This window comes from Geotrypetes seraphini, chromosome 1 (genome assembly GCF_902459505.1).
Source record: "Geotrypetes seraphini chromosome 1, aGeoSer1.1, whole genome shotgun sequence".
Lineage (NCBI taxonomy): Eukaryota > Metazoa > Chordata > Amphibia > Gymnophiona > Dermophiidae > Geotrypetes > Geotrypetes seraphini.
This window is the reverse complement of record NC_047084.1, coordinates 262,750,575-262,777,949: the sequence shown is the minus strand read 5'-3', so window position 1 is coordinate 262,777,949 and position 27,375 is coordinate 262,750,575. Positions and strand designations below refer to the sequence as shown.

General features: G+C 44.9%; 1 protein-coding gene across 6 annotated transcripts in view; it reads left to right on the top strand.

The window, feature by feature from the left end:
* Window positions 1-27,375, top strand: part of HTT (huntingtin) — an 831,912-nt gene that overhangs the window by 332,570 nt on the left and 471,967 nt on the right. For all 6 annotated transcript variants that reach the window (XM_033950363.1, XM_033950354.1, XM_033950401.1 and 3 more), the window contains one exon: window positions 2,326-2,472. In XM_033950363.1, the coding sequence (XP_033806254.1) occupies window positions 2,326-2,472 (147 nt within the window). The remainder of the gene's footprint in view (window positions 1-2,325; window positions 2,473-27,375) is intronic.

Here is a 27,375-nt window from a genome sequence, read left to right as displayed (position 1 = left end):
CTTTTCTACTTTGAACCCCATGAGCATGAATCCAGAGCAGACATGATCTGGGACCACTTCGAGTTCCCAAGCTGGCATCAATTCCTAAATTTATTCAATAAATACACCAAATCAAACTGCCTACTTGACGAATGTCCCCCTAAAATCATGACAGTTGCCCCACCAGATTTCAAACTGGAACTATTCACCTGGCTAACAACTACCCTTACAAACGGAACATTAAACGAGGATATGGGACACATACTGATTACACCTATCCCCAAAGATCAGAAAATCTCTACAGCACTGACAACCAACTATAGACCCATAGCAAGCATCCCCCTATTCACAAAACAACAGGAAGGATTGGTCAACCTACAACTAGTAAATTACCTAGACAAATTTAACATCCTCAGTGAACACCAATCAGGTTTCAGGAAAGGATACAGCATAGAAACTGTCATAGCTTCCATACTAAACCACCTCTATGATCTTTTCAGCAAAGGCAGTGCTTTCGACCTAGTAGACCACGAAATCATGCTACATTGCCTAGATGCAATGGGGCTCTCGGAGAAAGGTAAAAAAATGGTTCCAAGAATTCCTAACAATCAGATCCTACCGAGTAACCAGCAATGGAAATTACTCCAACCCATGGAAAAACCCATCGGAGGTGCCCCAAGGCTCCCCACTATCACCATCACCCACACTGTTCAACATCTACATCGCATCCTTAGGCCATTTACTACAAAAATTAAACTTAAAGCATTACATATACGCAGACGATATATCCATCCTAATCCCCTTAAATGACATCACAAATGAAATTATAGTTAACCCTCACACACAATGATAGAAATCGAAAAATGGACTACCAACTTCAAACTGAAAGTAAACACAGAAAAGACAAAAGTTTTCTTGGCAAGCCCCAATGACAAAATAACCAGAACATCGTTAAAAATAAACGACCACGAATACCCAATCTCCAAAATCATAAAAATACTGGGTATCACACTAGATACACACTTAACCATGGCTGACCACACAAACTTACTGGTGAAGAAATGCTTTTACACGCTGTGGAAATTAAGGACTATTAAAAAATACTTCGACACAACATCCTTTAGATTACTGGTGCAGTCGTTGATCCTTTCTATCCTGGACTACTGCAACATCGTCTACCTGGGTATCCCAAAAAAAAACAGTACAAAAATTAAGAATAGTGCAAGACACTGCAGTCCGCTTGATCTTCGGACTGAGTTAAAAAGACCTTGTTAGCACCTCATCAGTAACGCGACAGAGTGAAATCCCTGACGGACAAGGCCAAGAAGCCTGTTTAGAGTGCTGCCGGCCTGACGCTGCTTCAAATGAAGGTAGGGCTCGTTCGTGGTTGGCGCGGAGGAAAGGATGGAGGGTCAGTAGGGGTTCAGCTGCACGGGGGTGGGGGGTGCTCAAAGGTTCTGCTGCATAAGGGATGGGAAGGAAGGATAGAAGCTGGGCAAGGGTTATGCTGCATGAGGGATGGGAGGGAGGGAAGGAAGGATAGAAGCTGAGCAAGGCTGCACGAGGGATGGGAGGGAGTGAAGGATAGAAGCTGGGCAAACTTCTGCTGCACAGGAGGATGGGAGGGGAGGAAAGATGCTGCACATGTGGGGGAGAGAAAGGAAAGAGGAAGAATTGGGGTAAAGGAGAGGAAAGGAGAGATGATCATGTGCATACCCCGAAAATAAGACCTATTGCCTTTTTTGGGCCCCAAATGACTACAAAACACTGTCTTATTTTCGGGGAAACACAGTAGCTTGGGTAGCTTATGAATAACATTATTGTTGTGAAATGTGCCAAATATGCTAGTCTTGTTAAGTGATTACAGAGTTTATTAGTTGAAGATTTATGCATTAAATACAATTATGATGTTATAGATATGTTTTTTAAAGCATGATGCCTAAAATGCTAGGTGTTTCTACAATTTTAGACTCTAGTGTACATATTGACAAATCAGGAAGGATACCTAAGAATAAGTGAAAAGTGAAAACAAAGGAAAAAATGAGCAAGATAATTTTTGATTGTACCTGGTACTGATGTAATATTACCATCCATTAGAGGAATATTATTTCTTGACAGAATGTTTATTACTTCTCAGAATTGCATATCTCTTTAACTGCCCAGTTCCTAAACTGTGCCAGCATAGGCAGAGAGGCACATATGCATATTCACAATCTCAGGACTCCTTTGCTGCACTTGTCTTCAGAGTATTTCCAATTTTCCTGTTTGCCTAGAATATTTCTTTCTTGGTTTAAGAAATGAAAATTGTTAGAGGTGTCAAATGATTTTTAATTTTATTTTTTTCAGACTTGTCCCAAAGTTTTTTTATAATGGTGACCAAGGACAAGCTGATCCAGTAGTGGCCGTGGCAAAAGACCAAAGCAATGTCTACTTGAAACTCCTCATGCATGAGACTCAACCTCCATCTCACTTTGCAGTCAGCACTATCACCAGGTAGTAATTAAAATTTATATATTCCCTTTCTTGACAACAAGATCATGGTATGCTTTATCCCTATGGCATTTCAGAAGTGCACACAGTTACACTAACATTTCTATTGTATATTGCTCTATATCAGTGGTTCCCAAACCCTGTCCTGGGGGACCCCCAGCCAGTCGGGTTTTCAAGATATCCCTAATGAATATGCATGAGAGAGATTTGCATATAATGGAAGTGACAGGTATGCAAATCTCTCTCATGCATATTCATTAGGGATATCTTGAAAACCCGACTGGCTGGGGGTCCCCCAGGACAGGGTTTGGGAACCACTGCTCTATATAATGCTGGCATCTTTGGAAATGAGACGAAGATTCATGATTAAAACTTCAGCTCAATTTGTAATTTAGAGATGATCTTTTATCAGAGTAGAAATCAGAGGTCATTCTTTCAATGCCAGATTTTGTAAAAGTTGTCTAGGTAAGAATTGGAATATTACATTACATTAGTGATTTCTATTCCGCCTTTACCTTGCATTTCAAGGTGGATTACATAAGAATTGTTATGATATTAAGAAGTACATATTGTTAAGATATTAAGAAGTATTTAAGGAATAGTTTGAACATTTTTGAATTTGATAAGGAGTAGAAAGTATTGCAGGAGGAGTTTGGGACATTTCTGGTTGTATTATATTGGTTTTATGTATTGAGGTTGAGAGGTACACAGTAGTGCTGCCCGATACAGGAAAAAAAATTTTGATTCGATTCAGCCTATTGAATTGGTTTTTCGATTCGATTCAATTTTCCTGCCCAATTGGGTGCTTTTTTCAAACATCCTGGTGGGTTTATTTTATAGCCTCTTCACCCCCTTTGTCTTCTCCTAACCACACAGGCGCTGTGGTGTAAACAAAATAAACAAACAAAAAAGACTTTTCCTCTCTCTGTTAAATCCTAGCTCACGTTTGTGGTCTAACACCAGCTCTGGCAGGATACACATTTCAAATCTGACATATTGTAATCATAAAACAAAATAAAATTAGTTTTTCTACCTTTTGTTTTCTGGTCATTATTCAAATCTTGTTGGTCTCAGGCTCTGGTTGTCTTCTGATAACTTGCTTGCCAGGGTCTGCTTCTTTCTTCTTTCTCCGTGCTAACCATCCATCTGCCATCTCTGTCCTCCCCTTCTGTTTCCCTTCCCTTCCCTGGAGGTCTGGCATCTTTCCTTTTTTTGTCTCCTTCCACAGATCCACCTTTTCTTAACTACACTTTCATCCAGCATCTCTCCCTCCTTCCCCACCACTCCAGGGTCCACCATTTCTCCCTTTCTTTTCCCAACTTCCCTCCTATCCAGTATCTGTATCCCCCCCTCCACACCATTTCTTGTGTCCAACTTCTCTCCCTTTCTTTTCTTTCCCTCCCTAAACCCCATTGTCCATCATCTCTCTCCCTCTCCTCTATTTTTAGACCCATTATTTCTTCCCCCCAAAGTCCAGCATATGCACTTCTCTTTGAACTCCCCCCTTCCCTCCCTCCCTCCGTGTACTTCTACATCAGGGCCCCCCTCCCCTGAAGGTCTGTCCCCCCTGAAGGCCTGCACCCCACCCCTGAAGGCCTGCCTGTCCCCCCTGAAGGCCTGTGCCACCTCCCTGAAGGCCTGTTTCCCCCTTGCAGGCCTGTCCCCCCCTTGAAGGCCTGCATTCCCCCCTGAAGACCTGCCTGCCTGTCCCCCCTGAAGGCCTGTCTCCCCCCCTTGAAGGCTTGTCCCCCCCCCCTTAAAGGCCTGCATCCCACCCCTGAAGGCCTGTGCCACCATCCCTTGAAGGCCTGCATCCCCCGAAGGCCGAACTGCTCCCCCCCCGGAGGGCCTGTGTGTTCCCCTTGGCCTCCCACTGGTGTCTGGCTTTCCCCCTGGCCTCCCCGCACTGTTTACCTTATAGGAGCAGGCTGTAGAGAAGATCGCGGTGCTAGCGATCTTTGCAAACTGCTTCGGAGCTGTTTCCTCTGCCGCGGTCCCGCCCCTCCTCTGACGTCAGAGGCAGAATCATGGCAGAGGAAACAGCTCTGAAGCAGTTTGCAAAGATCGCTAGCACCGCGATCTTCTCTACAGGCTGCTCCTATAAGGTAAACGGTACGGGGAGGCTAGAGGGTAAAACTGGACGCCAGGGGGGAAGCCGGACACCAGCACTTCCCGATTGACCCTCCCCCCTCGCCCTCTAAAGCAGGTGCGGCAGCAGCCGGCCAGCAAGAGCAGCGCTGCCACTCCTGCTTTAGGGGGCGAGGGGGGAAGGTCAGGCGAATCGGGAAGACAATTTTTTTTTTTTTTTTTTGTTTCAAATCAATTCACCCAAAGTGAATCTGTGAACCGATTTGAATCGTGAATCAGGCAGCACTAGTACACAGTTTACTATGTACAGTAGTTTCTCAGTTAACCAGCACCCATGGAGATTGATATATGCCAGATAAATGTAGTTTCTGGTTTCTTGAGAATTACTATTAAAAATAACCCTAATAAATACTATACCAATACCATACCATGAACTCTGTATTACTTGATATTAATATTGAAATACAGTAACTACTACTACTACTACTACTATCCATTCAGTCATGTTCAACACTTGGATAAGAACATATGAAATGCCGTGGCTGGGTCAGGCCAGTGGTCCATCCTGCCCAGCAGTCCGCTCACACAGTGGCCCTCAGGTCAAAGACCAGTACTCTAAATGAGTCCAGCCTCACCTGCGTACATTCCAGTTTAACAGGAACTTGTCCAGCTTACTCTTGAAACCCTACAACAGCCTCCGGAAGAGCGTTCCAGCTCTTCACCACTTTCTGGGTGAAGAAGAATTTCCTTATGTTTGTAAGGAATCCATCCCCTTTCAACTTTAGAGAGTGCCCTCGTTCTCCCTACCTTGGAGAGAGTGAACAGTCTGTCTTTATCTATTAAACCTATTCCCTTCAGTATTTTGAATGTTTTGATCATATCTCCTCTCAGTTTCCTCTTTTCAAGGGAGAAGAGACCCAGTTTCTCCAATCTCTCACTGTACGGCAGTGCCCTTAACCATTTTAGTCGCTCTTCTCTGGAACCTTTCGAGTAGTACCGTGTCCTTCATCATGTACGACGACCAGTGCTGGACGCAGTACTTCAGGTGAGGGCACACCATGGCCTGGTACAGCGGCATGATAACCTTCCCCGATCTTCGTGATCCCCTTCTTTATCATTCCTAGCATTCTGTTCACCCTTTTTGCCGCCACAGTGCATTGTGCAGACGCTTCATTGACTTGTCCATCAGAACTCCCAATTCTCTTTCCTGGGAGGTCTCTCCAAGTACCGCCCCAGACATCCTGTATTCGTGCATGAGATTTTTGTTACAGACATGCATCATTTTGTACTTATCCACGTTGAACCTCATTTGCCATGTCGATGCCCATTTCCCGAGCTTGATTGTCACTTTGTAGATCTTCGCAATCCTCCTGTGTCTTCACTACTCTGAATAACTTCGTATCGTCCGCAAATTTAATCACCTCACTCATCGTACCAATGTCCAGATCGTTTATAAAGATGTTGAAGAACAAGGGTCCAAGTACAGAGCCCTGCGGCACCCTGCTGGTGATACTCTTCCAGTCTGAGTATTGTCCATTTACCCCCACTCTCTGTTTCCTATGCTCGATCCAGTTTTTAATCTACGTGAGTATTTCACCCTCGGTTCTATGGCTTGCAATTTTACGAAGTAGTCGTTCATGCGGAACCTTGTCGAACGCCTTCTGAAAATCCTGATATACAATGTCGATCGGGTTGCCCTTGTCTATCTGTCTGTTTACTCCCTTGAAGAAGTGCAGCAAGTTCGTCAGGCAAGATCTGCCTTTGCTGAAACCATGCTGGCTGGTCTTCATCAGCCCATGTCTGTCAAGGTGATCAATGATGCGGTCCTTTATCAGCGTCTCTACCATCTTTCCCGGTACTGAGGTCAGACTCACTGGTCTGTAGTTTTCCGGATCTCCCCTCGAACCTTTCTTGAACATCGGTGTAACATTCGCAACCTTCCAGTCTTCCGGAATCTTTCCCGATTTGAGGTACAGATTGGCTATTAGTTGAAGCAGTTCAGCTATGGTCCCTTTCAGTTCCTTGATGACCCTCGGATGGATGCCATCCGGTCCCGGGGATTTATTGCTCTTAAGCCTATCAATCTGCCTACACACCTCCTCTAGACTGACCATCAATCCTGCCCTGGGGGTCGGTAGTAGATGCCAATCTTAGTTTCCAGTCCATTTGTTCCCAGAATTTTGACCCATAGAGACTCTAACTTATCCGTCAGTTGTGGTGTAGTCTCTCCAGTAGATTCAATTCCTTATTTGATGTATATGGCAATGCCTCCACCTTTTTGAGCCACTCTGTCTCTGCGGTATAGTTTGTATCCTGGTAGCACAGTGTCCCAGATGTTTTCCTCAGTCCACCATGTTTCCGTGATGCCGATGATGTCAATGTTACCTTTTTGTGCCATAGCTTCTAATTCATCCATCATATTTCTTAAGCTCCTTGCGTTCGTGTACATACACTTGAGTTTGTGGCCTGTTCTTTTCTTGCATTTCCTTCCCTCTTGTGTCCCTTTCAATCTGTCTTGCCTGTGATCTGGTTAGTCTTCCTCTCTATCTTCCTGCACGGTATCCGTTGGTGAGTCTTCCCCTCTATCATCCTGCATGGTATCCTCTGGATATACCGGTTCCTGAACCATCGATTCTCTCTCTCGGTCGACTGTCTGCTTTCCCATTCTTTCTAGTTTAAAAACTTCTCAACCTCTCTCTGGATGTTGCTTGCAAGTAGCCTTGTTCCTTCTCGGCTGAGGTGGAGTCCAGCCTTCCTGAATAGCTTGCTCTTCCCCCCAGAATGTCGTCCAGTTGCGCATGAAGTGGAATCCTTCTTCCTCACACCAGCACCGCATCCACGCATTGACTGCTTGCAGCTCCATCTGCCTCTTTTCGTCGGCCCTGGATACTGGCAGGATCTCCGAGAAGGCTATCCTCTGCGTTCTGGTCTTCAGCTTCCTTCCTAGCATCTGGAACTGGTCCTTCATTACTTCCCTGTTGTAGTTCCTGCTGCTCATGTTGTTCGTCACCACTGCCGTATCTTCTTCTTCCACACTGTCGATGATCCTGTTGATGTCTTCTACCTTGGCTCCCGGTAGGCAGGTCACCAGTCGATCCAGTCTTCCTTCTGCTATGTGGCTGTCGACTTGTCTGATGATGGAGTCCCCCTTGACGATTGCTATCCTCTCATGATTCTCTAACCGTAGGTGTGTGTCTTTCGTTCCCATCCATTTTCTCTCATCCTGGCATTGGCTTGCACCAGACTCGTCTTCCTGTGGGTTCCCTCCGCTGTTTCCAGATTTCGCTGCTGTTTTCATTTCTTCCTGGTGGTTGTCCGTTGGGTTCACACTCTCTGTAGATGTATCGCGGCAGTTCCACTGTTGCTGGTGATTTTCCATGGCCTCCCTGTATGCCTCCTGCATGAACTTCTCCAGCTCTCGGACTTCTTCCTCGATGATGCCCTCTGTCTTGGTGTTCGCTACGTCCTCTGTCTTGATGTTCTCTGCATCTCTGTCCTCCTCCTCCATTGCTTGAAGTGCCTCCAGTTCCAGTATTCTGCCCTTCAGGAGTCTGACTTGTTTCTTCAGGCTCTCCAGTTCTCCGCATCAAGCACATACGTAAGACCACCTCCCAGAGGGGAGGTAGTCATACATAAGGCAGACAGTGCAGAAAACTGGTAGTTCAATATGCTGCTTCCATTGCTGCCTGCTTGCTGGTCTGCTGTGGATGTCTTAAACTAAACTAAACCTTGGGTTTATATACTGCACCATCTCCACGAATGCGGAGCTCGGCACAGTTTACAGGAAGAAGGATGAGAGAGGAACTACAGTGGAGAGATTAAAGAGTTAGGTGTAAAGGGGGAAGGTGAGAGGCCTAAGAGGGGGGAAGTGTTACAGTTTTGAGAATAGCCAGGTTTTTAGGTGTTTGCGGAAGGGTTGGAGGGAGCTTGAAGTTCGGAGAGGGGAGGTGAGGTTATTCCAGATCTCAGTGATTCTAAAGGGGAGGGATGACCCAAGTTTGCCTACATGGGAAATACCTTTTATGGAAGGGAAGGATAGTTTAAAAATTTGGGAGGATCTGGAGGAAGTAGGGGTTGGGGAGTTCCAGGATAGAGTGATAACGGCAGGAAGGATGCCATGTAGGATCTTGTAGGCCAGACATGCACATTTGAAGTGGATCCTGGGGATTACTGGGAGCCAATGGAGCTTAGACAGGAGTGGTGAGACGTGATCAAATTTGCTTTTCGTGAAAACAAGCTTAGCTGCGGCGTTCTGAATCCGCTGAAGTCTGTGGAGGCTTTTCTTGGTTAGGCTGAGGTAGATAGAATTGCAGTAATCCAATCTGGAGAGGATGATGGATTGTACTAGGACTGCGAAGTGTTTTTGGTGAAAATAGGGTCTGACTTTCCTTAGCATGTGAAGGCTGAAGAAGCATTTCTTCACCAGGGATTGGAGATGTTCGTTGAAGGATAGAGAAGAGTCTAAGGTGACACTCAGAACTTTGCTTGAGAACTCGAGCTGTAATGGGGGGCCGGAGGACAATGGGATGGAGGAAGGTAGATGGTCTAATTTTGGGCCGAGCCAAAGGAGTTTTGTTTTGGACTCGTTTAGTTTCATATGCATTGTGAATGCCCAGGATTGGAGGTTCTTTATGCATGAGGATATGTTCGTGGAGAGGTTAGTGAGGTTCGAGTCGGTCTCAAGGAGGACGAGGATGTCATCAGCGTAAGTGTAAAGAGTTTCAAGGAGGGATAGTTGGAGTAGTTTCAGGGAGGACATGTAAATGTTAAAGAGGATTGGGGAGAGGGGTGAGCCTTGTGGGACACCACAAGTCGGGGTCCAGGGGGAGGATGAGGTGCCGCTCATGTTAACCATGTAAGAGCGGGAGCACAAGAATTTGGAGAACCAATCAAGAACTATGGAGCTAATGCCTATCTCGGAGAGTTGGAAAATTAGAATGTCGTGGTGGACAACGTCAAAAGCTGCAGAGAGGTCGAATTGTAGAAGGACAGCAAACTTGTTACGAGAATGCAGTTGCTGAACCTTAGAGATTCTGTGTCAACTGTGGCTATCCTCTGTGCCTGCTATGTCTGCTGTGTCTGCATGGCTATGTGTTCTCTGCGTCTGCTGTGGCTGTCCTCTGCACCTGCTGTGACCTCTTTGTCTGCCTGGCTGTGTCCTCTGTGTCTGCCTGGTTGTGTGTTCTCTGCATCTGCTATGTCCTTGTGTCTGCCTGGTTGTGTGTCCTCTGTACCTGCTGTGTCTGCCTGGTTGTGTGTCCTCTGCGCCTGCTGTATCCTCTGTGTCTGCCTGGTTGTGTGTCCTCTGTACCTGTTGGGTCTGCCTGGTTATGTGTCCTCTATGCCTGCTGTGTCCTCTGTGTTTGCCTGGTTGTGTGTTCTCTGTGCCCTCTGTGTCTGCCTGGTTGTGTGTCCTCTGCGCCTGCTGTGTCCTCTGTGTCTGCCTGGTTGTGTATCCTCTGCGCCTGCTGTGTCTGCCGTGTCCTCTGTGTCTGCCTGGTTGTGTGTCGTCTGTATCTGCTGTGTCTGCCTGGTTGTGTGTCCTCTGCGCCAGCTGTATCCTCTGTGTCTGCCTGGTATGTGTCCTCTGTACCTGTTGGGTCTGCCTGGTTGTGTGTCCTCTGTGCCTGTCTGGTTGTGTGTCCTCTGCGCCTGCTGTGTCCTCTGTGTCTGCCTAGTTGTGTGTCCTCTGCGCCTGCTGTGTCCTCTGTGTCTGCCTGGTTGTGTGTCGTCTGTACCTGCTGTGTCTGCCTGGTTGTGTGTCGTCTGTACCTGCTGTGTCTGCCTGGTTGTGTGTCCTCTGTACCTGCTGTGTCTGCTTGATTGTGTGTCCTCTGAGTCTGCCTGGTTGTGTGTCCTCTGCACCTGATGTGGTCTCCTTCTGCTCTCCTTTAGCGGTGACTCGTCCCTTCTCAAGGCCCTTATCAAAGGCGCTCTCACTAAGGCAAACGCCTTTAACGCTCGCCTTTGATGCGCGCCAAACAGCTGAGCGCCATTGGCCCTTCTTCTTTTAAGGGGTAGCTACGGTGGTCGACGTCGGGGGTAGGTGGAGCTAACTCTCGCTGATTCCCCCTGTAGTCTCCTGCCTCTGCTTCCCTCGTGTGCTTTTCTACTTTTGCTTCCCTCTGCTGCTCTCTCCTACTGCTCATTCTCTCCTGCTCATTGCCTGTCCAAGCTCGGATCGACTCTGCTCATTGGCCCCTCCCTTTTTAAGGGGGAGATTCGATGGTTGACGTCGGGGGTGGGCTGAGATAACTCTTGCCGATTCCCCCTGTAGTCTCCTGCCTCTGCTTCCCTCGTGCACTTTTCTGTTTTTGCTTCCCTCTCACTCTGCTGATCTTTCCTACTGCTCCCTCTCTCATGCTTGCCTGTCCATGCCAGTTCTTGCCATGCTTCCCTGTTTTCCACTGCTTCTTTCAATTGCTTGATGTTCATTCCCATGTTATTCTTGATGGTATCAAGCCAACGAGCCTTTGGTCTCCCTTGCTTCCTTTTACCACTGACCTTACATAAAGTACGTAAATGTGGTAAATAAAATCAAATTAAGACAAAGACAAAAAACAGCTTTGTGAATGCAGTGGTCAATTTTAGTTAACTGGCTGTCAATAAACTTTCAACTTAGTGACGGTCAGTCTAGAGGAGGTGTGTAGGCAGATTGATAGGCTTAAGAGCGATAAGTTTCAAGTTTATTATAAATTTGATTGATCGCTTATTCAAAATTCTAAGCGATGTACACATCAATAAAATTACAAATTTTTAGGGGACAACAAAACAAACGACAAAAACTAAATCTTGCAAGACATTAAAGACTAACCTTACAAACATTTCAGAACAAAAGGAAAGAATGGGAAGAGAAATACAAGTTGTTAATAGTAAATAAGACACTTATGGGAAAAAACAATGGAAAGGGAGAGATCCATGTACTTCAGAGAAGTTATGAAGTGGAATTGAAATAAGGCATCCATCTGAGGGTCATCAAGAAACTGAAAGGGACCATAGCTGAACTGCTTCAACTAATAGCCAATATGTCGATCGAATTGGGAAAAATTCTGGAACACTGGAAGGTGGCGAATGTTACGCTGATCTTCAAAAAAGGTTTGAGGGGAGATCCGGGAAACCATAGACCAATGAGTCTGACCTCGGTACCGGGAAAGATGGTAGAGGCGCTGATAAAGGACTGCATCATTGATCACCTTGATGGACAAAATCTGATGAGGACCAGTCAACATGGCTTCAGCAAAGGACGATCTTGCCTGACGAACTTGCTGCACTACTTCAAGGGAGTAAACAGGCAGATAGACAAGGGTGACCCGGTCGACATTGTATATCAGGATTTTCAGAAGGCGTTCGACAAGGTTCTGCAAGAACGACTACTTCGAAAAATTGAGAGCCATGGAATAGAGGGTGAAATACTCATGTGGATTAAAAACTGGCTAAAGGATAGGAAACAGAGAGTGGGGGGTAAATGGACAATACTCGGACTGGAAGAACATCACCAGTGGGGTGCTGCAGGGCTTGGTGCTTGGACCACTCTTCAACATATTCATAAATGATCTGGAAATGGGTATGACGAGTGAGGTGATTAAATTTGCAGATGATACGAAGTTATTCAGAGTAGTGAAGACGCAGGGGGATTGTGAAGATCTGCAACGCGACATAACCACGCTCGAGAAATGGGCAGCAACATAGCAAATGAGGTTCAACGTGGAAAAGTGTAAGGTTATGCATGTCGGTATCAAAAATCCCAGACACGAATACAAGATGTCCGGGGTGGTATTTGGAGAGACCCCCCCCCCTCTGGAAAGAGACCTGGGAGTACTGGTCGACAAGTCAATGAAGCCGTCTGCGTAATGCGCGGTGGCGAAAGGGCAAACAAAATGCTAGGAATAATTAAGAAGGGGATCATGAACAGATTAGAGAAGGTTATCATGCTGCTATACCGGGCCATGGTATGCTCTCACCTGGAATACTGGTTGCCGTACATGAAGAAGGACACAGTACTACTCGAAAGGGTCCAGAGAAGAGTGACTAAAATGGTTAAGGGGTTGGAGGAGTTGCCGTACAGTGAGAGATTAGGGAAACTGGGCCTATTCTCCCTTGAAAAGAGGAGACTGAGAGGAGACATGATCGAAACATTCAAGATAATGAAGAGAATAGACTTAGCAGATAAAGACAGGTTGTTCACCCTCTCCAAGGTAGAGAGAACGAGAAGGCACTCTGAAATTAAAAGGGGATAGATTCCGTACAAACGTAAGGAAGTTCTTCTTCACCCAGAGAATTGTAGAGAACTGGAATGCTCCTATGGAGTCTGTTATAATGGAAAACACCCTCCAGGTATTCAAGACAAGGTTGGGCGAGTTCCTGCTGAACCAGAACGAACGCAGGTAGGGTGGTCTTGGTTAGGGCACAGGTATTTGACAAGGGGGCCACTGCGTGAGCGGACTGCTGAGTGCGATAGACCACTGGTCTTACCCAGCAGCGGCAATTCTTATGTTCTTATGTTCAAAGATTCTAGACTTTTAAAAAACTAACTTTGTTTGGATGGGAGATTACGTCAAGGAATTGTCTGGATGGGAACATCTAGAAGGAGTGGAAATGGAATGAGCAAAACTGAGTAATTGTAAGAGTGACAAATCTTTTTCTGAGGCAAATAAGTAAAAGTAAGAGGAAAAGAAGGCCGCTTTGGATCTCAAAAGTAGTAGCTGAGAAGGTAATGAATAAGAGGTTAGCTTTCATAAACTACAAAAGATCGAAGAAAGAGGAAGATAGGCAAAAATAGCTGGAAAAGTTAAGAGAGGCTAATCGTGTAGTCAGGAAAGCAAAGATGCAAATGGAAGAAAAATAGCTGACATGGTAAAATGGGGAGATAAGACTTTTTTTAAGATATATTAGTGATAACAAGAAGTGCAAAAGTGGCATTGTAAAACTCAAAGGTGAAGGGAAGAAATATGTAGAAGCTGATAAAGAAAAGACTGAATTACTTAACAAATATTTCTATTCTGTGTTCACGGCAGAAGTGCCAGGAGTGAAACCACAGAAGACAAACATGAATAGGTATGGAGGATGATACGCCCTGATCGATTTTCAGAGAGTTGTGTCCGTGAGGAGCTAGCTAAACTAAAAGTAGACAAAGTGATGGGGCTAGCTAGATGGTGTATATTCGAGGGTGCTGAAGAAACTTAGGAAAGTTTGGTGCTCTGCTGACTGACCTTTTCAATGAGTTTCTAGAGTTGGGAGTGGTACCGGAGGACTGGAGAAGGGCAGATGTGATCTCTCTCCACAAAAGTGAAAGTAAGGAAGAAGTAGGGAATTACAGGCTGGTAAGTTTGACTTCTGTTGTAAGAAAATTAATGGAAACGCTTTTAAAACAGAAAATGGTGAAGTTTCTGGAATCCTGCGGTTTACAGGACTGGAGGCAACATGGATTTACTAGATGTGGGTCTTGTTAGACAAATCTGATCCATTTCTTTGACTGGGTGACCAGAGAATTGGATAGAGTGTGCTAGATGTGGTGTATTTTAGATTTTAGCAAACCCTTTGACAATATTCCACACAAACATCTAATAAATTAACTGAGTGCCCTTGGGATGGGTCCCAAAGTGAAGGGCTGGGTCAAGAACTGGTTGAATGGAAGGCGATAGAGGGTAGTGATCAATGGAGATTGCTCTGAGGAAATGGATGTTGCAAGTGGTATGCCTCAAGGTTCTGTTTTTGGGCCTGTTCTTTTTAACATTTTTATAAACGCTATTACTGCAGGGCTGACTGGTAAGATTTACCTTTTTGCAGATGATTCCAAAATCTGCAATAGAGTAGACACCCAGGATGATGTGAATAACATGAAGAAAGAACTGGCAAAACTTGAAGAATGGTCTGAAATTTGTTAGCTAAAATTTAATGTTAAGAAATGCAAGGTCATGCATTTCGGCTGTAAAATCCCGAGGGAACAGTACAGTTTAGGGGGTGAAGAACTTTATGTGTGGGACTTGGGTGTGATTTAGAGAGTTGCGCGGGGACAGAAATCCCACCCGTCCCCACCCGTCCCCGCCAAAGTCCCACCCGTCCCCGTGAGGAATCCCTCCGTCCCCACCCGTCCCCGCGAGGAATCCCTCCGTCCCCACCCGTCCCCGCGAGGAATCCCCTCCGTCCCCACCCGTCCCCGCGAGGAATCCCCTCCGTCCCCGCCCGTCCCCGCGAGGAATCCCCCTACATCCCCACCTGTCCCTATAAACTACAGAAATAGTTATTTCATTTAATTATGCTACTGAATTAAAGGCTCTGGTAGAAACCCATTTAAAAATAAGCAAAAAGACTTTATTAATTTGGAAATATTAATTGGGAAGAATACATACTTTGTAAACGGGTTTCTACCAGAGCCTCTAATGTTTATAAATTTTTATCAACACAACTAATATACTACTTTATCCTTAAGCAAAAAAAAAAAAAATAAAAAATTTTTTTCCTACCTTTATTGCCTGGTTTCTGCTTTCCTCATGTTCTCATTCAGTTCCTTCCATCCACTGTCTCTCTTCCTTCTGCGTCTTCCATTTGCTCTGTTACTGTGCCTCTCCCTTTCTCCCCCCTCCCAAATTGGTCTGGCACCCATCTTTTTCCCTCCACTCCCCCCATAGTCTGGCACCTCTGTCTTCTTCCCTGCCAGCGTCTTCTTCCCATTCCCTCTTCCCCATTTCCTTTCAGTGTCCTTCTCCCCCACCATCTTTCCCATGTCCTTTCAGGCAGCATCCTTCTCCCCTCTCTGCCTTCCCCATGTCCTTTCAGCGGCCTTCTCCCCCCTCTGTCTTCCCCATGTCCTTTCAGTGGCATTCTCCACCCCTTTGTCTTCCCCAGTGCTTTCAGGGTCCTTCCCCCCCCCCCCCTTCCTCCCGTTTACCCCATGTCCTTTCAGCGTTCTTTTCCACCCCTTTGTCTTCCCCAGTACTTTCAGCGGCCTTCTCCCCCCTTAAGCGTCTTTTCTTTTCCACTCCACCTTTCCTCCCTCCCTGCCTCCACCTTTGTGGCGCTTTTGCACCCGACCGACAACAGAACAGGCCCGGTCGGACAAATCTCCCTGTCCTGTAGCCGCGATCTAAATTACCTTCTTACAGCAGCTGGAGTAGTGAAGCTGCTGTAAGAGGTAATTTAGATTCGCGGCTACAGGGCCCTGCAGGTTTGTCGGCCGGGCCTGTTGTCGGTCGATCGGGGGACCTGACCGGCTGTGCACATTCTTCGGGGCGGACCGCCCCCTCCCCCCTCTTTCGTTCGCCATTGCCTTCTTCCTACCTGCCCTGCCGCAGCCGCACACAGCCGACCGGAAGTCTTCCTGATGTCAGCGCTGACGTCGGAGGAAGGGAGGGCTTTGCTTAAGCCCTCCCTCCGACGTCAGCGCTGACATCGGGAAGATTTCCGTTCGGATGTGTGCTGCGACAGGGCAGGTAAGGAGAAGGAGACTACCCTCGCGGCTCGACCAACCCCGCTGCGATCCAACCCCGCAGGAACCCCGCTACCCTCGGAGGCGTCCCCACGGGATCCCCGTGACCCTAGGGGGCGTCCCCACGGGATCCCCGCGACCCTAGGGGGCGTCCCCACGGGATCCCCGTGACCCAAAGGGGGAACCTGCGGGATCCCCGCGGGTCCCGCGGGATTCCCGTCATCCCTGTTCCCGTGCAGCTCTCTAGTGTGATTGTATGTGATGATCTTAAGATGGTCAAACAGATTGAAAAGGTAACTGCGAAAGCTAGAAGGATGCTTGGGTGCATAGGGAGAGGTATGGCCAGTAGGAAAAAGGAGGTATTGATGTCCCTGTATAAGACTGGTGAAACCTCATTTAGAATATTGTGTACAATTCTGGAGGCCACACCTTCAAAAAGATTTAAAAAGGATGGAGTCTGTCCAGATGAAGGCTACTAAAATGGTGTGTGGTCTTCATCATAAGGCATATAAGGGCAAACTTAAAGATCTCAATATGTATACTTTGGAGGAAAGGCAAGAGGGGGAGTTAGAGACGTTTAAATAACCTATATGACGTAAATGCGCATGAGTCGAATCACTTTCATTTGAAAGGAAGCTCTGGAATAAGAGGGCATAGGATGAAGTTAAGAGGTGATAGGCTCGGGAATAATCTAAGGAAATAATTTTTTACAGAAAGGGTGGTAGATGCGTGGAACAGTTTCCTGGTAGAGGTGGTGAAAACAGAAACTTTGTGTGATTTCAAGAAAGCCTGAGATAGGCATGTGGGATCTCTCAGATAGAGGAAGAGATTACTGTGGATGGGCAGACTGGATGGGTCATTTGGCCTTTATCTGCCATCATGTTTCTAATATTATCCTCTGAGAAAGCAGATACTTACCTTTAGCAGGTTTTCTCCTAGAACAGGAGGTATTCAAACTGCCCATCTTTCCTAGTTGAATTCTTAGCTTTGTTACTGAACTGCAGGTCCTTTAAGCTAACATTGAGTAGGAAGGCACCGTCACATATGCGGGGCCGCTAATCCTCGGAGCCTGACCCGCAGGGTGAGAGAGAGAGGCCCTGCTGGCGACGCCGAAGAATTGACCTGCAGAGTGGGGAAACTCGCCAGCCCTGACCTGCACAGGGAAGAAGCCCGTTAGCGACTCCAGCAGCAGGGGTCCGGCTCAGCCTCGGAGCCTTGTTCTTGCCCCGTCCCCGCTGGGCGTGAGAGCCTGCTCCGCCCATCCCAGGCCTGCCGGGAGCAGATTTGAACTTGCCAGAGAAGGAAAAGACGCCCACACCAACCCAGACGTCGGCAGTTGCCGGACCGCTCAGCCTCGGAGCCTGACCTGCAGGGGTAGAGAGAGAGGCCCTGCCAGCGACGCCGAAGAACTGACCTGTAGAGCAGGGAAACTCGCTAGCTCTGACCTACAGAGGGAAGAAGCCCATTAGCGACTCCAGCAGCAGGGGTCTGGCTCAGCCTCGGAGCCTCGTTCCTGCCCCGTCCCCGCTGGGTTTGAGAGCCTGCTCCGCCCATCCCAGGCCTGCCGGGAACAGTTTAAATTCCAGAGGAGTGAACGGCACTCGGCCATTCAGTGCGACGGCTAAGGCGCATGGCAAAGGCGACTGCGCCTTAGCACGCGCTTTTGCGAAGCGTCTGAGCAAAGCAAAAGAAGCCTCCTTCCACTGGTCAAACTGATAGTGCCATCTGATTCACTGCTAATTAATTATCCTAGAAACTGGAAGTAACAGAAACACCAAATAGCCATTGGGACAAGTAGGAGTCAGTTTAATCTGCAAGCATGCATCTCCTACTGATTCTACTAATCTATCTAATATGCAATAACATCAAGGATGTTAAGTCATTCTATCCACAGCTACACTCAGCCCATTATCCTGATCTACCCATCAGGCTTATGATTACCCAACAGGAAGACAGAGCAAACCACATCAAGATAATCTCAAGCAACGGAACACATCAACCTGCCCCAAAAAATAAAAAGATAAGCGAAGTAAAACCTATCAGAACCACTACATCCACCAGACCTATCACATCTACTTCCGTTCCCTGTGCATATCTTAACACCAGATCTGTTAGGAACAAAGCATTTTTAATTAAAGATTGGATCATCAACAAGCAAATAGCTTGTCTTTTCTTAACGGAAACGTGGCTACTGTCTAAAGATGACCTTATAATAAATGATCTTCTACCAGATAATTTTAAAATTCACATGCTAAATCGTGATGGAAGAAGAGTGGGAGGATTAGCAATTGTCACCAAGGAAGGATTTGTAGTTAAACTATTGGATTCCAAAATGACCAACCAATTAGAAATATTAGCTTGTAAAATTAGCAATAAGGAGCTAGAAGATTCCCTTTCTTGTATATTATTCTATGTTTCACCGAAAAGCTGGTCAAAAGCTAGAGAGGACTTCTGCGAATTTGTCCTACATAACTCAATCACTTCATCACATAATCTAATTGCGGGAGACATAAACTTACTTCTAGATGAAATAGACAATCTAGAAACGAAAGACTTTAAAAACTTTCTTTCTTTACTCAATTACAATCTCCCTTCACCCACTCAAACGCATGAAAAAGGACATCATTTAGATGTGGTAGCGATGTCCATAAAGGAGATCATATCCTCCCATCTCTCTTTCGGACGGTACTTGGTGTCATGATATCTGGTCTGACCATTTCACTTATTATTTCAATCTATTCTGGATTCGGCTAAAATCTAAGACACGCCCACGGACAAAAAGAGAACACCTCACAAGGGGCCATATCAACCCAGAGGAATATTGGTCACAAGCGAAGATAGAAGAAGGAGTTGATTTCTATGATCACTGGATGAAAACTAGCACATCCATTTTAGATATAATTGCCCTTAAAACGAAATAGTAAAAGCTGCTCAAACAAATACAACAAATGGTTTGACATCAAGCTCCTAACAATGAAACAATCAGTAAGACGATTAGAAAGAATCTGGAAAAAAACGGGAAAGCTGTCAGACCGAAACAACTGGAGATCCAACATAAAACTCTACAAACAGATAAAAGAAAAACGTAAAACTTTTTACTCATCTAAAATTAACTCATTTAATACTAATTCAAAAGGAGCCAGTTCAACATAGTTACAAATTTATTTGACACCACACGCTACACTCAACTCATGCATAATACCAAGCTACCCTCAGCAAATGATCTAGCACAACTGGAGATCCAACATAAAACTCTACAAACAACAGATAAAAGAAAAACGTAAAACATTTTACTCATCCAAAATTAACTCATCAAACACTAGCTCAAAAGGAACTAATACTAAAGAACTGTTTAACATAGTTACGAATTTATTTGACACCACATGCTACACTCAACCCATGCATAACATCAAGTTACCCTCAGCAAATGATCTAGCACTACATTTCGATTCAAAAATTAAAAACCTAAGAAATAACTACTCGATAATTGCTAAATACGAACATCAATCAACTGATATACAAAGAAATGAAATACCAGTGGACATGATTTGGAGTTCCTTCCACAATTTAGAATGGAATAACTACATCAAGTTATATAACAAATACTCTAAATCATACTGTGTCCTGGACTCATGTCCCGCATAAATTATGACAGCAGCTCCATTAGACTTTAAACTATCTCTATTGAATTACCTAACCAATAACCTAAACAATGGAAAATTCCTCACTAATAATGGTCATATTATAATAACCCCAATTCCAAAAAATCGTAAAGAATCACCAACATCAGTAACCAACTATAGATCAGTAGCATCCATCCCATTTATTGTAAAAATCATGGAAGGAATGGTACACACCCAACTGATGGAATATCTCGACCAGTTCTCTCTCTTGCATGAAACTCAATCTGGTTGCAATCTATCCCCACTGTTCTTCAATGTTTACATGGCCTCATTGGGTGCGCAATTGTCCCAATTGGGGATAAAACTATTTAGCTACGCTGATGACTTCACGATAATTATCCCATTTACTACCTCTGTCTCAGAAGTCACCCCCAAAGCAACAGAAGCACTAAATCGGATGGAGCAATGGATGACTGAATTCAGACTAAAGCTAAATTCAGAGAAAACAAAATTTTTTATAGCATCGCCACGCCCACTTGACACTAAAGCATCACCTTAGTTATCCCATTCAACCCACTATGAAGATATTGGGAGTAACACTGGACCAGAGCCTGACCATGAAAGACCAGGTAGACTCCCTGATTAGAAAGATCTTTCTCACCCTCTGGAAGCTTCGGTCCATCAGAGCTTACTTCGATGTCTCATCATTTAGAATTCTGGTACAATCCCTCATACTGAGTCAACTCGATTATTGTAACATCGCCTACTTGGCACTCTCCCAGAAGAACATGCGGCGATTGCAACTGGTACAAAATGCAGCGGTTAGGTTACTTTGTGGACTGAAGAAGTTTGATCACTTGACACCTTCCTATCGACTTCTGCACTGGCTGCCGATGGAGGCACGTGTGAAATTCAAGTTTGGTTGTTTTTGCTTAAAGGTACCGTATTTTCACGCATATAACGCGCGCGTTATACGCGTTTTTACCTACCGCGCATACCCCTCGCGCGTTATATGCGTGAGCGCGGTATACCAAAGTTTTAAAACATAGTTCCCACCCCGCCCGACGCCCAATTCACCCCCCCAGCAGGACCGCTCGCACCCCCACCCCGAACGACTGCTCGCACGTGCTCCCATCCGCACCCGCATCCACGATCGGAGCAAGAGGGAGCCCAAGCCCTCTTGCCCGGCCGACTCCCCGACGTCCGATACATCCCCCCCCCCCCCGGCAGGACCACTCGCACCCCCACCCCGAACGACCGCTCGCACGCGCTCCCACCCACACCCGCATCCACGATCGGAGCAAGAGGGAGCCCAAGTCCTCTTGCCCGGCCGACTCCCCGACGTCCGATACATCCCCCCCCCCGGCAGGACCACTCGCACCCCCACCCCGAACGACCGCCGACTTCCCGACAATATCGGGCCAGAAGGGAGCCCAAACCCTCCTGGCCACGGCGACCCCCTAACCCCACACCGCACTACATTACGGGCAGGAGGGATCCCAGGCCCTCCTGCCCTCGACGCAAACCCCCCTCCCCCCCAAGAACCTCCGACCGCCTCCCAGCCGACCCGCGATCCCCCTGGCGACCCCCACGATCCCCCCACCCCCCTTCCCCGTACCTTTGGTAGTTGGGCCAGAAGGGAGCCCAAACCCTCCTGGCCACGGCGACCCCCTAACCCCACCCCGCACTACATTACGGGCAGGAGGGATCCCAGGCCCTCCTGCCCTCGACGCAAACCCCCCTCCCCCCCAAGAACCTCCGACCGCCCCCCAGCCGACCCGCGATCCCCCTGGCGACCCCCACGACCCCCCCACCCCCCTTCCCCGTACCTTTAGTAGTTGGCCGGACAGACGGGAGCCAAACCCGCCTGTCCGGCAGGCAGCCAACGAAGGAATGAGGCCAGATTGGCCCATCCATCCTAAAGCTCCGCCTACTGGTGGGGCCTAAGGCGCGTGGGCCAATCAGAATAGGCCCTGGAGCCTTAGGTCCCACCTGGGGGCGCGGCCTGAGGCACATGGGCCCAACCCGACCATGTGCCTCAGGCCGCGCCCCCAGGTGGGACCTAAGGCTCCAGGGCCTATTCTGATTGGCCCACGCGCCTTAGGCCCCACCAGTAGGCGGAGCTTTAGGATGGATGGGCCAATCCGGCCTCATTCCTTCGTTGGCTGCCTGCCGGACAGGCGGGTTTGGCTCCCGTCTGTCCGGCCAACTACTAAAGGTACGGGGAAGGGGGGTGGGGGGGTCGTGGGGGTCGCCAGGGGGATCGCGGGTCGGCTGGGGGGCGGTCGGAGGTTCTTGGGGGGGAGGGGGGTTTGCGTCGAGGGCAGGAGGGCCTGGGATCCCTCCTGCCCGTAATGTAGTGCGGGGTGGGGTTAGGGGGTCGCCGTGGCCAGGAGGGTTTGGGCTCCCTTCTGGCCCAACTACCAAAGGTACGGGGAAGGGGGGTGGGGGGGTCGTGGGGGTCGCCAGGGGGATCGCGGGTCGGCTGGGGGGCGGTCGGAGGTTCTTGGGGGGGAGGGGGGTTTGCGTCGAGGGCAGGAGGGCCTGGGATCCCTCCTGCCCGTAATGTAGTGCGGGGTGGGGTTAGGGGGTCGCCGTGGCCAGGAGGATTTGGGCTCCCTCCTGGCCCGATATTGTTGGGGAGTCGGCGGTCCTTCGGGGGGGGGGGGAGGGATGTATCGGACGTCGGGGGGGGGCATCAGGCTTTCAGGATGGGGACAGACCTTCAAGGGGGGACAGTGCACGGAAGTCAGGGGGGGTGAACGGAGAGTCGGGACAGCGCACGGAAAGTCAGGGCGGGCGAAAGGAGCGTCGGGCAGCATGCGCGGTATACCCGTGAGCGCGGTATATCAAAGTTTTTGTGCAAATCATCGTGATTTCTGCGCGCTATATCCGTGTGCGCGTTTTATACGGGTGCGTGTTATTTGCGTGAAAATACGGTACTTTATGGCTTAGTCCCTAAATATATAACAGACCTTTTCTCCTTCACAACCAACAGATTCAGGAGAACCTCACATCCGAACTTTGTTTCTCCACCGGTTAGAGGTTGTAAATTTAAAAGTCATCACCAAGAGGGCGTGGCTTAACGCGAACACGAATGGACGGGTAATCGCTAAGCTCCTCTTCATCTAGGCAAAGAAGATAAAAATATTATTCCCTTCTTGAAGATTTCAAAAAAAAAAATAATAATTATTATTGATGTTACCCTCTTATGCTGAAATTGAAGTCTGTGAAATAGCAGCTGAAAGGTCAGAGTGCCGTTTTTCCTCAGTGCTGGAGCGAAACGATATTGATGTTTGAATCGCTGATTCGTGAAAGATAAAACTTTTAAAAATCAAGCCGTTTCTAGAGTGGTAGGGATCAAGCACTGAGTCAGAGCCCTGGGGTGGAGAATCGGGGAAATCCTGAAAGAGATGAAGGTAGAAGTGCCGGTTTTTCAGAGCTGAATCAGCAAGACAACGGGAAGTTAACCGACGAAAAAAAAAAAAGGGGGGGAAAAATCTATCAACGGAGATTATCTGATAATACTGCTGATATTGAAGAAAACCTGAAAGGAAAGAAATAGTAAGATTGTTTTGAAAAAATAAATTGAAAACCGCCGACATCAAAAGAAAGCTGAGAGGACGATAATTGAATCTTTTACCGGCTTTTATATGTGCTGAAAAGACGAGGCAGTGTATGAAGGCTGATAAAATTTGAATTGACTAACGGAGGAAAAGTTTCAGTGCTATAACTGTGTAAAAAATTGAAATAGGGGAAATAAAAAGAAAATATATTTCTCAGTTAATGGTTTATTAACTGCAGTGACCGCTTATAATGGAGCTGATTTGAAGCCTGAAAGAGAGAGAGCTGAGAATTCAGAGCACCGTTTTTTTTTTTTCTCAGTACTGAAACGAAGAGAAGTTGAAAGATATAAATTTAAAGATTGATGAAAAGTATACTGCCTGATAATCAAACAATAGTCTGAAGGAGGAAAGTAAAGAAAGAGGGTTTGTTTCGCTTTATGCTGAGTTCTTTCATGACAGGAAGTTGATAGCCAGAGCAACGGGGCATATTTGAAGTAAACTCGGCGTAGGGGACATCAGCCTGATATTATAAACTGCCAAGCCTGGGTAAGATATTGAAAGAGAAGCTTGAAATATAAAAAGTGTTGTTATTTCTCTGTGCGCTGAATAACTGTTGAAAAGGAAGCCTATTTTGATGTGAGGCTGCTGACGGTTGATTGTGGAGCTGTGACAGTTTGATACAGCCTTCTCCTGCCAGCGCTGAAAAAGGCTGATAAAAAACTTTTTCCCTCCGTGCTAAAACGAATAGATATTGGGAGAGAGTAAAGCTGAACGGAGCTAGAGGGAAAAAGAGCTGACAATATATGTGAAAGCCCTTCGGCGACGACGCTGAAAGGGGGGATTGATTGAAGAAAACTGAGAGTAAGGAATACCGGCGTTTTCTCTCAGTGATTGAACACTGAGACGCTGAAGACAGAGAAAGAATATCAACTTACTAAATAAACAAAATACTGAATTGAAATTGCTTTTCTCTTACAAAGCTGCGATTGGGCTTGTATGAGAGGAGACAGAGGAAGGGGTTAACGGAACTTTTGGAAAAAAGCTGAAGCGGCAAGACATCGAGGCAGTTGAGAGACGCTGTGAGTGAACAGAAAACAGTTGTTTCAAGTTTGTCAAAACAAGGGAAGAGAATTAGATGAAAGGTTGCTCTCCTCGGTCAGGGCTGCGATTGGGCTTGTGAGAGGAGAATTAAAAGAAAGGACTACCAAACAATTTTTTTTTTTTTTTTTTTTATTTATTCAGCGCTGAAGCGGGGTGTCATAAAAAAAAGAGTGACTGCCAGAGGTAATGAATTAAATCTGTGGAAGAACCCGACAAGTCTGCGAAAAATTTAATGAAGGAAATGCTGTTGGATTGAATATCCCCCTCTTTCATTGAAACAGTGAAGGGGCTTAAAGGAAAAGAACCATAAAAAAGGATTACTAGTTCTTTTTTTTTTTCTCACATCAATAAAACTGGAAACAAATAACTGACACTTACTTCAAAGAACCTTTTTACCAATATTAAAGAGATAAAGACACTAAAAAAGGAGTATATAAGATTGAGACAGATAACTGAGAAAGAGAAAAAGAAAAGGAAAAAAGGCAAAAAAGGAAAAGAAAATTTCTACTTTAAAAGATAAAACTAAATTTTGGAAGAAAAGGGATTAAAAACAACAATATGGCAAGCACCAGACAAAACAAAAATGAGGCTGGTACATCTGCAAAAAGACAGAAACAAGACCAAATAACACCAAGCAAGATACCACTTCCTATTGAAGAACCAGACATATTAAGCAAAGCAGAAGTCATGGAAGAACTTAAACAAATCAAACAAATGCTCAAGGAAACTATAACTAATATGTCGGAAATGAAAGAAGAAATTTTAAATATTCATAGACAAATGGAAGTTAACAACAAAAGAACAACTGAACTAGAATCAAAAATGGAAACTATAGAATGTGAATCAAAAAGATGTAAAAACGACAGCCTGGAATTAAATAAATTAAAAGATCAATTGGAGGATTACGAGAATAGAGGAAGAAGGAAAAACATCAAACTTTTTGGAATACAAGAAAATTTAGAGGGAAAAAATACTATCCTTTTCCTTGAAAATTTAATTCCAAAAATACTACAGTTAGACTTGAAACAACCAATTGAAATTGAAAGGGCGCATAGAATCCCAATTAAAAATTTAGAAAACAAAAATAGACCAAGACCAATAATTTTCAAAATGCTGAGATACCAACAAGCACTAGAGATACTAAATGCTGCAAAAAAAGATAAAAACCTAAATTATAAAGGATCAAGATTATGGTTTTTACCAGACTTCGCCAAAAACACAGCAACTAAAAGGAAAAGACTACTAGACATGAGACCTCTACTAAAAGAAAAAGGATTTAAATATGGTCTATACTACCCGGCGAAAATGAGAGTATCATCTGGAGACAAATCCTTATATTTTGAGGATCCCGAAAAACTAAAAGATTTTCTCTCTAAACCAGAACCTATGATATATTAACATAAAACATTAAGATGGTTTTGAAGACTCTATGAAAAATTAGAAAATATAACATATCGAAATATCTAAAGAAATGGAGGAAAACAATACAAAGAAAAGACAATAATAATTATATGAAAGAAAGAACAGAATATAGGAAAATTATTAAATAATACACTACATATATGTTTAAAATAATTATATGTTGAAATCATAATACTAAGGAAATGCAAATTAACATATTGTTAAATGGATAATGATACATTAAAAAAATGTTATGGAAAATGATTAAAGATATAAAAGATCAATATAGATAGATAGAAGGGAAATTTGTTTAAATATTGAATATTGATTGCCTGGAATGGGGAGAATGTTTGGATTACAGTTCAAATGTGTATCCTTAAGCAGCCAATGTATTGGGTGGGAAAGGGAGGGACAAGGAGAATATTTACTAGAATAATTAAGGGAGATACATTAGGGTTAAATATGTGTGTCATGAAGAAAATTTTTTGGATATTAAATATGAAAGATGAGAGGAAGAATAAGATAATGAAAAGTATTAAAATATATAATGTCTTTTAAAATATATTCTATTAATGTCAATGGCCTGAATCACGTAATTAAAAGGAAAAAAATATTAACATTTTTAAAAAAGCAAAATGCAGATATTTACTGTCTGCAAGAGACCCATCTTAATATGAAGGAATCACAGAAATTATCAGGTGGATGGATAAAGGAATGTTTTTTTGCTCCAGCAGTGGGTAAAAAAGCAGGGGTTGCAATTCTTATAAATAAAAAATGTATGGCCAATATAAAGGTAAAAAGTTCAGATCCACATGGAAGATGGATACATATCGATATAGGTATGGGAAATGATACCCTGACGTTATTTAATATATATGCCCCTAATTCGAATCAATCAGAATTTTTCAAAAAGCTACAAAATATGTTATTACCACTGGCTGCCTCTAATTTAGTGGTGGCTGGAGATTTTAATGCTGTAATGGATCCATTATTGGATAAAAAACCAGGTAAAAATATTAAATCTTTAGGTCTAGATAATTTAGTTCGATCATGCGATTTGAAGGATATATGGCGTATTCTTCATTTTAATGATCAGGAATATTCATTTTGTTCACAGGTTCATAAATCATTTTCAAGAATAGATTATATTTTTGTTTCAACAAATAAAGTGCAACAGGTGATTAAAACCTCCATTGATCCTATTATCATTTCGGATCATGCGGGAATATGGATAGAATTACAATTAGATCAATTAGAAAATAATAGACCTCTTTGGAGATTTGATAATGCATTGCTTGTGGATGACAAATTTTTGGAAAATTTTAAAACACAAATTAATGAATTTTTTCAAACAAATTTAGTGGAAGATACATCTATAGAGAATGTATGGGATGCATTTAAAGCAACTATGAGGGGTAATATTATATCATATTCAGCTTTTATTAGGAAACAGATCAAAAAACAATATATAGAATTAGAAAAAGAAATAAAAATATTAGAAGCTAAATTGATAAGTAAATGGGAATATGAAGTTTTACAAGCTCTTTTGAAAACAAAAGGTAAATATAATGAATTAACTTCAAAAATGATAAGAAAAGATTTGTTTTCCAAGCAAACAGTGTATTATGGAAATTCTAATAAGGCGGGAAAATTATTGGCAAATTATCTTAAGGCAAAAAAAAGGAGAACTAATATTAATGGA